Raw genomic sequence first — 12995 nt, forward strand, 5'->3', positions numbered from 1 at the left:
AAGAGGATCATGTCCTGTCAGCATCCTCAATCTTATATCCTGCTTACTTTGTTCAAAGAGAGATGACCACCCTTCAGCATAAGAAGAGATAAACATTTTTTATTATCTTAATCCTGAAACCCTATCCCAGTTAAAGGATCTAATCCTCATTTCCCAATCTTTTACGAGAGCTTTACTGTAGGAGAAGGTTACTCCAAAGCCTGGCTCAGGCCCCTACCATAAGGGATTCTGTACCTATGTTGGCGAGGGTATCTATCTGCTTTTTCCTTTCCATGAATGCCCATGGTTGGCACCCAACCGAGTGTAACTCTAGACTCCATATTTCCCTATCTTCAATAGAGACTACATATGGTTTATCAAAGGAGTATTTCTTGAGCATTCTTTCTGATATGTTGGTTAACATTTCAACCTGATGAAATTCCTGGGTTATGTTCATGTGCCCTTCTGAGGAGGTAGACTTAATTATCTTTGTACCCAGAAGCTTCATTGCACTTAAAGTGAATATTTTCTTCACCTCCTGCCTCAGAGTGGAGTAACTCAGAACCGCTTCAAGTGCCAGGGTTGGACAGGAGTTCATTGCCCCTGTGGTGCTTGCACAAGCTAATCTTTGAAAACTTTGTAGCCTCTTGGCAGCTGTTTTCTTTTCTACTTTCGGCTACCACACTAATGCAGCATATTATGACCATTGGTTTTATAATGACTTCATAGATCCAATAAATTATTTTGAGATTCAGTCCCCATTCCAGTCCAAAGAGTCTTTTACAGGCCCAAGGGCCTTTGTCGCTTTAGATACTGTGTTCTCAATATGTGGTTTCCAAGTCAGCCTCTCATCCAGGACTACGCCCAGATATTTGACTGCATTAGAGTGGTTTATCCTGATACCTTCCAGAACAGGTTGTACAAGCTGGAACTTACTTTTCCTGGTAAAGGTTATCATACTTGTTTTTGATGGGTTAATCCATAAACCATGACACCAATTGCTTATAAAATTTATGGCTTCTTGAGTGAAGCGTTCCAGCGTACCTTTATTATTCCCTATGACCAAAAGTACAAGGTCATTAGCGTAGCATTTTAGTCTTATTCCCCTCTTTCCTGCTATAGTTAGGAGATCGTCAACCACCATCGTCCATAGTATACCCATGCTTGTCACAAAATTTAAACATTTTGAGCCTGTATCTGTGGGCTTTATTAGGCTAGTATTATCTGAACTATAGTCTTTGCCTAAAGCGAATTATACTTTCATCAGCAACGAGTTCCTTATCTGCAAGCTAGCAAAGAGATAATTGAGTTTTGTAGTTAACGGTAATATCTTAACACTTTGAACGCCGATATAAATTTAGTATTCTTTTAACCTTTCCAGCGTTATTGACGCGGATCCGCGGAGGGCCACTACAAGCTCAAAACGTTATTGCCGTGGATCCGCGTTTTTGCATTCTTTATTTTCTTACTGCTATGTTAGTTGAATATTTTGCTGTTAGATGGTCCTAGTCGTCATGCGACATACAGACGGGTTGCCCTGCCTCGAATTCTGTTACAATGGGAGTGGCAGTTGCTTCTAATTGGCCAAACACTGTCTAGCGGGCGTGGCCCCGCGCCTTTCACAAAGTCATTGACGGGAGCTCCCGTCAAGGCATCTAGCCAGTTGTTAGTGAGAAGCGTCCGGTACACGCATATGTATTTCAGTTATCGCTAATTTTCTGTTGTGTCTTATTCTTTTTAAAGTAAATTATTCATATTAAATACAGCAGTTTCCAGTATTTATTTAGTGTTTTTTTACCATTATTCGTGTGAATGGCCTATCCAGACGATTCGGAATTTGAAGATTTGGTAATTCTGAGCAATTACTTGGTCAACCCCAAACTTTTTAATATTTTACTACGGTCATAAGGATGTTATCACAAAGCAAGAAACATAATTCAAGCCCTGCAAGGCTGTCCTACACGTTGCCGAGCGATAAGAAGGTTCAAAGTCCACGCGATAACAGTGGCTTGCGGGAGACGCGTGGAATGTCAGTTGTGACAGCCCGCCACTAAATAAACACTCTTTGTCTACTTTTGTATTTTTCTAATTTTATTGGTTTGTAATATAGTATACGTTTATCTATAAAACTGTGTTTCATTCCCATACTTACTGAATAAATTATAAAAATATTAGTGACATCTACACTGCTATTCTACGATATTCTCAAAAGTTAAAAATTATCCTAGGTAATCCAAAAAAGGCTAAACGAATTTTATTTACCGTTAAATAACTCTATTTTGACATACAGAAACGAAAATAAATTTAACTTTACACATTGGAAATTTAAAAAAAATTGTAACTTTATCAAAGATCAGGTCTAATTTTTCATGACGCTTAAAGGGTTAAATTACGCTCATTTAAGGTGAAAATATGAAAATGAAAATTCCTTAAAGCTATATTTTTTATTCATACCTAATGACAAATAACACACACACACACACAAATTTTGTACAATAATGTAATACTTGCATTAAAATAATCAAATATTTTCATAATAATGGAATATTTCAATAAAAATCAAATTCAGGTTACAGAGTAATCAAATAAATGTGATGAAAAATATGAAAACTATGTACAAGGATAAGAAAACAAATAAAGTTTAATATGCTGATCTAGATTAGTTTATAAGTTCTGATGATAGATTTAGCAGTTGTATGGTAAACTTCAAAACACAAATCGGGATGAAGCCATGGGGTCTCGGGACATGACTTGCAGCCATTATTACACAACAGAAAAGAAACAATAAAAACTTGATTATAACACCTAAAACATGGTAACAATAAATTTTTACAACTGTTTGTATAAGGAATGACAACGCAAGAACACTTCCCAAAGGCACAATGCGTGCTCCACTGACAGTCGGTAATGGCGGATAGTATCGTCATTGGCGTACAGACGGGAGTGGGAGAACAGCTGCCAGCAACAAAACAATTTATTGTTTACCTACTGCGGCCAGCTGATAGCTGCAACTGGATTATTTGGTCAAGCCAGTACATTACTTAGTATTGTGGCCTATATATTGAGCTTATAAACTTCAAAAACAGTAATAAAATATATTTTTATTGATCGGCAGATTATTTCGTCTTTGGCGTTATAAGACCTAACAACATCGCGGATTATTCCATCTACGGCGTGCTAAGGGTTAACAATACGAACAGCATGTGCAATGTAATCATTATCATTAAAGTGCCAGAATCGGAGCAGTAATAATTGTAAACAGTTTCGGCTCATTACATTTTTGGTAACATAGATTTTATACAATACCGTATATTATTTGACTAATAGTCTGTGATGCAAATATTTGATGTTAAGCCCATCCATATAAAAATACCAATGAACTTAGTCATTTCCTCTGAATTTGTTGATCACCATTTCCTCAACTTGCTACTATGATTCAAACGTAAATCAGAGATGATTTTTGCAGCATTTCTGTTGGTCTCATCAACCACCAGTTGCAACGGTCTGTGTTAAGGAATAATCCTCAGGATTCTGACAGGCATGACATACTTGGATACTAAATTGAAAGAAAATTGCTTTTGCCTACACTTATAAATTGTCCATTGACGTACCTTATCATTTCCTTTTCTTCCCACACCTACCCCATTTGTATCTGTTTTTTTTTCTGCTGTACTCATCTCCATCAGTACACTTTTATCATCACTGCTTTCAGGTTTACTGTCACTAGGAAGAAAGTCTGGATATTCGTTGGTGTCGTCCACATATTCACTACACTTCTGTGGGTTGTTTTAACATTTCACACAACCCACACTGATGTTACCCATGTAATTATCAGTAACAGACAAGTAAATAAAGAAGACATCAAATTGGCAGGCATGTTTTGTTTGAGTGATGGGTCAACTGTCAGTCAGTCCCAACCTTGCAGAATAGAAACATTCTACCAGTGTAATCCCTGCAGAACATATCTCACTTCCCACGCCACAGACAGATATATTAGAATGGTAGACTTTGACCAATACACCAAATACAGTTACATCCAATAGTACAGATTATCTCTCTTGGAGTTTTTTAGTTCACTAAAGGCCTTCAAAATGCCTGGTGTACGCTCCGTGCTTATCGTGGCTGCCAAGGAAGTATTTATAAACCACCTTCACTCTGCAGCAGGGGGAAGGGAGTGCTCTTTGTCTAACTCCGACCACCTGCTCATCAGTTCTACATCTCCTATAGAGCCATAACCAAACATATCCGTGGCGTGTATTACTGCTTTCACGGTTGCCACAAAAGTGTCATTATTATTCTTCATCGTGTGGTAGTGTTGTGATTGGTTTGAAATATTTATCTTGTTTTATAGTGCGAAGAGGTGTATTTAATTTAGTTAAAATTAATTCGAAATAAACAGTTTTTAAATAGTTATTTTTATCAATAAATACGCTAATTTTAAGTAAAATGCCCTGTTTTATACATTTTTTGCTTTTATCTTTTGTAATTTAGTTGTAATAAAAATTAGCTTTTAACTTAAAGAAAAACAATCTTTTTACTTGTTTTGGCGTTATAAAAAAGTTAATGGATTAGTGGTGTGAAAAGGGTTAAATGTTAATTCTTTGGTTCCAAATAATTTCTAAAATCATATATAAAAAAGGCTGATTTAAAATTTCTATTACCAATAATTATAACGGTTTAAAAAGCTAATTTGCAGTTCTACAGTGCTTGATTTACAGATAAAACTACATTTAAAACATTCCAACTACTTTTTCATGATAATATATGCTAGGGTAATAGTGATGTACCTGTTTATTGCCAACCAAATTCTCAGGCAGAACACCTAGGCACTGAATGAAGTCAAGGATGAGAACTGTTGTCATCTGTATTCGTCCTTGTGACTCCAGCTGGTAAGTGCAGTAGTTACGTCTGGAGCCAGACATGCGGGCCAGCAATGATATGATGTCATCCAGCAGCAGGCTGCGGTGCTTCTCATACTTGGTAAAGATCTGGAAACACAGATAGGATGTGCTTGCCAATAAACCTAATAAAGTACAGTTGAGATTCAACAAGTCCAGATAGTAGTCAGTATTTTTAATCAACGTTTTCAGCCTGGGCAAAAGCTGATAATAATAGTAACTACACATGTTGCACTTCTTCTTCATCTGGATCCAATGCTAACGGTTGCACACATAACTCACAGACTTTTAAATCAAAACTTCAATTCTCCTACAGTTTCAAAATATATTTATTTTGCCCTATAAAAATATATCCCAACAGTTTTTTATTTGTAAAAACAAAAATACTAACAAGGTGGTATCAGAAAGTTCCCAGACTAGGTCTACTAATTATTGTTTTCTTATCTGGGCTATTATTGGGTGATATCACCTTCAAAATAAGCTCTATTTGAGTTGATACAACGAACCCAGCATTTTCTCCACAACTGGAAAGTGTCAAAAATCAGCTTTGGGAAGCTGTTGTGAACTCTGGCATTTTTGTACGTCTTCAAAACTGTGACCTTTCATATGCATTTTCATTTTTGGGAAGAGAGAAAAGTCATAAGGGGCTATATCTGGCAAATAGGCAGGATGTAGAATGGTAGCCATGTTGTTTTTGGCCAAAAACTGTTTTGTTTAATGGAAGTGTGAGCTGTTTTTGTTGCACTTCTTATTTGTATTGCTTTATCCAGTCTTGGATATTGTGGAGTTTTCCATGCTGATGACTGCTGTTTTGTTTCTAGATCATAACCATAAAACTAACTTTCATCCTAGATATGAATGTGGGATCACTGGTGTCTCTTTGAGTTCACTGCACACATCAACACATCGCTGGTTGACAGTCAAAAGCCGAGGCACAAATTTTGCAGCAACTCGATGCATGCTTAGATTTTTGGTTAAAATTTTTTGACAGCTTCGATTGCTAATACCGACACTACTATATAAGTCATTTATTCTCTGATGACGGTCTTAATGAATAAGATGCCAAATTTTTCCAATAATTTCATGTTTTGCTTATGGAAGGCCGTCCTGAACGATGATCATTTTCAACTAAAGTTCTGTGAGGCTTGAAACAAGCGTACCACTCAAAAACCTCAGTACTGCTAAGTGAATGTTCTTCAAAAACTTCTTGAAGCATTACAAAAGTTTTCGTTGGTGATTTCTTAAGTTTAAAGCAAAACTTGATACAAGCCCATTGCTTGAATTTAGCAGTCATCACAAAAATCGCTACATAATGATAACACATAACAAAGCATAACTTGTAGACGTAACCTAACCACTCACATCAACAAAACTTGGCACAATGACTCAGCAGCTATTTCGACAGAGGCTACTAGCGCACCAGCTTGTATAGTTCTACAAGAAAAAAATGGTGGAACTTTCTGATACCACCTCTTATATGAGTCGTTTGCCAATATAGAGAAATACACAAGCAGTTGCTGACCAACCAATTTTTTATACATCCAAAGAAAACGTGTAGACTTGTAACAAAACATTACATGTTCAGAAAGAGCTCCTCTTTTCAGAGATGTAGATTTCATTCTCGCAAAACGAAGATTTCCTTTGGTATAATACTTGAAAATGTACGTAGTTTTTTTATCCTTCTCATAAATGCGCAATGTGCTAAGTATGTGACTATTGTTGCTTCAGGGTATGTAATAAGTTGCTTAACCCTTTGACTGGTGTTGTTTTTTGTTTGTTTGTTTTTTTTGTAAGAGTGCCCTACAAAGTGAGTACTTTTTAATTTTAGATTTGGATTATTTAGGTTATTTGGATTTAATGCAAGAGAGGCGTTATTAAAAACACTCAATTTAACATGTGTGTAGTCTTTTTGTATATTCATACAGAAATCATTCTTACTACACAAAACATTATTATATTTACAATAATAATGGATAAAAATAAAATATTGTCACATCGTAAAAATATAACTGGTAATGTAAAAATGAGGTTACAACATATATTCTGAATTTTTCACGAACAGAAATAGAATCAGCCGATTACTTGGAACAACTAATTATTGACATATGGCAGTAAATTGGGCTTAGTAATTAAAAAAAGAGTAACTGCGATGTAGTGGGAAGGACGAAGACTACTAGAAAGCGTTTTTATCTATTCCACTTAATCGTATACGTATTTAGGCAAGAGTTTATAACAAAACTGAAAATAGTTTAAAGCCAAACCACTTCATACACAGCTATCAGGATTACTGTGGACGGCACGTAGTGTGCTCCCGAATTAGTTTTGGGGTTAATAGTCAAAGGATTAAGTCAAGTGATGAGGTTTATTGGAAATTTTAATACCTGATTGGGATAGTTTAGTTAATTCAAATTCAGATATTTTTATTCATCACTGTATACACATGGAAAAATACAGATTGAATAGTAACAGTGTACAGTATTAAACTAGTACAATATAAAAAACTTATTCTAAATTCAAACAGTTTAACCCTCTCCCGCTCGCAAGGCATGAATCGGCACAGCCACCAGCCACTGCAGCTTAAACGGCACAGATCGGCACGCACTGCTTTACCCACTAGATCCGATAAGTGCTGCTCTCGCGTAGCAATATTTTGTACTACTACAGGTTGTTTGCTATCGGGAGACCATTTACTTTACATTTACACTAGATTTATTCCATTATTTTGCTATTTATATTAGTTGTGCGGAAACAATGGCGGGTTGTAGTCGAACACTTCGTGACAGTGAAATCGATCTCGTTATTAGTAGTGATTGCGACGATTCAAGTGAGTGTAGTGATGTACCAGAGCTTTGTGAAGTGGTTGGTGGCATTGAGGATGTAGTTCGGAGTGATCACAGTGGCAGTGACGGCGAGCCACCTTCACCAAGTAACTGCGCAGCAAACAACCCCGCGCCACCGGCGCCCAGCTGTCCGTGTGCCCCCTCCCTGGTCTCGTACAATCAACTTCATTGAACCGATATATAGTAAAATAATTAATATATATATAATTATAGTTAATTACAATGACAGAACGTGTGTAAGTTGAGGCGCCACGTATTTTGACCGAGCGCGACCGGCAGAGCGAATTAACACATTCACTGCTGCCAGAAAAATACGTAAAATACAAGCCCATGCTGAAAATATTTTTTTTAGGTTTTACTTACCATTATTATGTGGAGACTTCATATGCACCATCAATGATGTGTATATGTCCATATATACATATATACAGCAACAATATAGTAGCGGCACCGGAAGGTTGCCGGCCGCACTCGGCAGGTCAGATGCCATTGACACCCGACGGTGTCAGTCGCATCCGTCACTTTCCACTTTTCACTTTTCACAACACTTTTCACTGTTCAAAATTGTTTACAGTATTCATTCATTTGTAACCGTCATACACACAATTATATACAATATTTCCACTTTTTCCTGCCTCATTTTCTTTCCTACTCATGATACTTGTCGAAGCATCTCAGTGCACATAGGCCAGGTTCGCCAGGGCACTGGGCACAAAAGAAAAGGGTCATGGTTCTTTTCTTTTGTCTTTGAGCATTCTCTGCATCGTTTTCTCTTCATCCTTTCTCCTGTGTTGTCCAGGTGTGTCCATTTTTGACAATACGTGTCTGACAGTTGTTTGTTGTCTAGGCCGGAGTGGAGGTGTGATTGCGTTTGCTGCAGGGCAAAAGCATGTTGATGATGGACAATCTAAAGTGGTACAAGCGATCTTTTCCTTGGGTTGGTTTGTAAATAAAGTTTGAAGGAGTTCACCAACAACGTCTGAAGGAAATGGACGAAGATCTTTTTGTACCAGCGAATTGATTTGTGTTCGAAGGCATAATAGCTCATAAGCTGATCATTTCGGTCCACACCCTTCATATGGGCGTTGTACTGTATTATGGGCAGAGGCTTTTGGCGAGGTTGGTTATACCTATTCATTGAGATTGCCCAATCATTCTCAAAACTCTGTGGATAGGTACAACACCTGACGCTTGTCGCACCATTTTGCTATCAAAACACCATTGGCGTACCGTTCTGCCTTTTCTCCTCTGGCAAGACGAGCTGTCTTGAGATCTAGCGGAACATGCTTTCGGTCTGAGCGCATTGTGCCGGTGCAGTAGGTTTTCTCACTCAGTAACTCGGTTGCAAGGGGGTAACTGATATAATAATTATCCATATACAATGAATGGCCCACCCCAAGCATTCCCCTCATCAAATACTTGACTACTTTGCTAGCATGACCTTTTCCTCCAAGTTCACCTCCCTTCCCAGAATACACAGTGAAACTTACACAAAGTCCATCCGGTTCACATAACGAGTAAATCTTGATACCATATTTATGGCGCTTTCCTTGAATGTATTGTCGAAAGTGCAGACGTCCTCTCCATAGCACCATTCCTTCATCAATCGACAACTCTCGACTTGGGTAGTAGATGGTTTTCATCTTTTGATTGAAATAGTCAATCAAAAGCCTGACTTTGTAGAGGCGATCATCAGGTACAGTCTCTTCGTCACTTTCATAAAAATTTTAAACATCTTAGGATCAGGAGAAATCTGTCTCTGCTCATTTGGGATCTCACGAATCCAAAATTAAACATACGATCAGTTTTCCAGTAATCGTTTAGACGATTGATTTTTACAGTTCCCATGTGAAAGATTAGCCCGAAAAATTTTTTCAGTTCAGCCACTGTCAGTTCCTGCCAATTATTTATTCTTGATTTTATTTTGAGGTTAGGGGAAAATAATATTTCCCAGGCATTTTTGTTAGTGGCAGACACAATTTTTTCCAACAAGGTATCATCAAGTAGTAAAAAAAACCAATCGATAGGATCGTTTGTTCCGGGGGCAGGTACAAGCAAATTTGTTTTCTTTTTGTGAAGGGAATTCTTCGCATACCTGCAGTACGAAGTGACCATATTGGGTCAGAAATCACTTGATCAGCTTCCTGGTCATCCGTGTCCTCATCCTCGATGTCCACAGGCGCCACCACATTGACAATAGGCGGCGCGTCAAGCTGGGCTTGGTCAATGTCACTCTCCGGGCCGGCAGACGCCACAGAATCGTCAGAACTACTTTCCACATCACTCTCACTCAAATAGTGTCTTATTTGGCTAGAACTAGGACCATCCATTGTTCACAACGAAGTTCACAGCCCCTACAACTATAACAATACACCAAACACACAGATTAGCCGATGAACTCAACCCGAACCCACGTGGAACAACAAACAAGGGTACTCTACACGCGGCGCGAAATATACCTTCCTCACGCAGAAGCTGAAACAGCACTGACGTTGTGAAATCTAGAAGGTGGTGTGACACCGTCCGGTGCCCGAACGCACCCGAGGACACCCGAAGCGCGGCACCGTGCGGTGCCAGCCGCATTCAATGTGTTAATTGAGGTTAGAAGCACCGTGAGCGCCTGGAAACAATACGAGCGGGAGAGGGTTAAAGAATAAATAATCAAATTCAGTCAACAAATAAAATGCAATAAGCCTTGACAATCATGGAATTTTACTCTAACTCTCAAAAAACTCCTCAAATGAATAAAAAGGATTTTTAAGATTTCATTTGACAAGAGGTTTTTCTTCTATGTTTCTAATTTTTGGGACTATGAAATACGATAACTCTGAGCCCATAGGTTGCTTTTTTATATAATTCCAAAATATGGTCCTCAAGGACTAACTTATCCTGATAATATAATCATAAGCTACGGGATTGGCTTTCATATAATATGTTGTGTATGTTACTGTTTCAAATATATACTGACTGTAAATTGTTAATATTTTTTGCTCAGAAAATAGGTGTATAATGGTTTCTTTTCACTATAAGTTTAATATTGCCCTAATTTCATTTTTGTATTTTCAGCATCAGGTCAAGGTTTTTTGAAGTTGCACCATAGAAATAATTTCATAACTAATTTGAATATGTATTAATGCAAAATAAATTTGTTTTAAAGTGCCTTGATTGCATATTTTTGACATTTGTTTGAAGGCTAGTTCAGATGATATGTATTTTGTTCATAACAGATTGCACATCTTGGTTCAAACTTAAAGTTTTATCAACTAATAGACCCAGAAATTCTGATTTAACAGATTGTTGTTAGTTTAAAAGTTCAATGCTTCTTGGCATCCGGTAGAATGTCAAGGATATAGTAGGATCAACGCCCATGTTGATTTTTTTTTTCCCAGTAAAACAAAAAAAAATCAAACTATTCTGTACAGTTAAAACTCTTACATTAGTGGCAAGCCTCAGAGCAGATAGTTGTAGTTCACTGATGCCTTCCACAAAGAATGGTGACACAGCGATAGAGGATAAGAGCAGCACAGTTGTGTCTGTGAGAGGTTGGACTAACAACAGTTGTGCCAACATTGAGACAACTTCTGTTAACTTCTTGTACAGTTCTGATATGCTCTTCTTAGAGATTCCTATTTTCTTGGTACTTTTACTTCCACCTGTAAAATGTCAAACTCAAATTAGTGGCAAGTTTCAGAACACATAGTTGTACAGAACATCACATTATCAACAAACTGTACTGTTTTAAGCAGTGTAATAGCAGCAGTAAAAACTATTAAAAACTACAAAATATGGTTGAGGGAAAAGCAAAAAAAGTATAAAACAGGGCATTTGACTTAAAATTAGCGTATTTATAGATAAAAATAAAAAAGAACTATTTACAAAACTGTTTATTTTAAATGAATTTTTATTTCAAAGTCAAATATAATTAAACTGAAAAGTTTATCTACTATAAAACGAGATAAATATTTCAAACTAATCACAACACAGTGAAGAATAATAACGAGATATGCAGTAGACACGTACTTCCTTGCACGCTCTTGACAACCGAGAAAGCAGTAATACACGCCACGGATAAGTTCGGTTATGGCTCTGTAGAAGATGCAAAACTGACAAGCAGGTGGTAAGAGCTAGACAAAGGGCACTCGCCTCTCCTTGCTGCAGAGCGAAGTTCATTTATAAATACTTCATTGGCAACTGGGATAAGCATGGAGCTGCACCAGGCGTTTTGAAGGCCTTTTGTGAAAACTCTCTAAGAGACAATCTATAATATCGGATATAACTGTATTTGATGTTTTGGTCAGTCTGCAATTCTAATATATCCATCTACAGTGTGGGATGGGTTAAGCTTCATTTATATATTAGCAACACTGAGTTGGATGGTGTATGTATGTAACTCCATGGGATTTAGCTGAACATTAGCGAATACTTTTACATTGTAATTATATCATGATGTCAACAAGAAAACAGAAGAATAAATACATTTGTAAACAAGAGCGTGTGTTTTGAAATGTGAGTTTTATTTTTAGATTAGAAGAATAAATAATAGAATGGAAAGTCAATGTTAAAATTCCATGACAATGTTTGATTAGTACACTCTTGCATTGTAATACCCTCTCTAGCTCACCAGAGCTTTCATTATTTTTAACACTCTGTTATGAAACCTAACTTAAAAAGCAAAAAAGTGAAAGTATCGTGTGACAAGAATCTCGAAAAATATTACATCTGTAGACATTAAATTTTGCACTAAGTTAATTTCTACATAGACAAGAAAGGATTCTATAATGGTACATGTCCAACCATGGAATTTGGCTAAGCATTATTTTAGTCTATCATATTTAGTAGGCTTACAAAATTTCTTTTTTTGTACACCGGAGGATGTAAAAACTAATTTTCTGTATGTCTGTCAATCTGACTATAGAATATCACAAGAACAATATGAGCTATAGATTGAAATTTTGCATAAAACCTCAGTAAAGCCTATTATATGACACAAGGTGTCATATCTACCTATCTAAAACCACCTTGTCACGTACCATCTGATGATAAAACCTGTTGAATAGATAAATAATAATTTTATCCATTTCATGGAAAAATCTATATACTAGTTACTTATCTAATTTTGTTTAAAAAGGCTCTATATTTATAGTTACAACAATGTAAATACTGCATTTATACCTCACTGATTTTTAATTCTCTACTCTCAAGAACAGTTTTTATTTTTACAGTGAATCTACAAATGATGTATATTTTGAATTATTTACTTGCATGTGAGATAATTAAA

At 36.8% G+C, this 12995-nt stretch overlaps 1 protein-coding gene across 1 annotated transcript in view; it reads right to left on the reverse strand.

Moving 5' to 3' along the window:
- Positions 1 to 12995, reverse strand: part of LOC124363543 (nipped-B-like protein A) — a 128623-nt gene that overhangs the window by 72606 nt on the left and 43022 nt on the right. The window contains exons 6-7 of the mRNA XM_046818793.1: positions 11153 to 11370; positions 4767 to 4967 (exon numbers count right to left, since the gene is read on the reverse strand). Coding sequence (XP_046674749.1) covers positions 4767 to 4967; positions 11153 to 11370 — 419 coding nt within the window. The remainder of the gene's footprint in view (positions 1 to 4766; positions 4968 to 11152; positions 11371 to 12995) is intronic.

The sequence above is a fragment of the Homalodisca vitripennis genome, chromosome 5, assembly GCF_021130785.1.
Source record: "Homalodisca vitripennis isolate AUS2020 chromosome 5, UT_GWSS_2.1, whole genome shotgun sequence".
Taxonomy (NCBI): Eukaryota; Metazoa; Arthropoda; class Insecta; order Hemiptera; family Cicadellidae; genus Homalodisca; species Homalodisca vitripennis.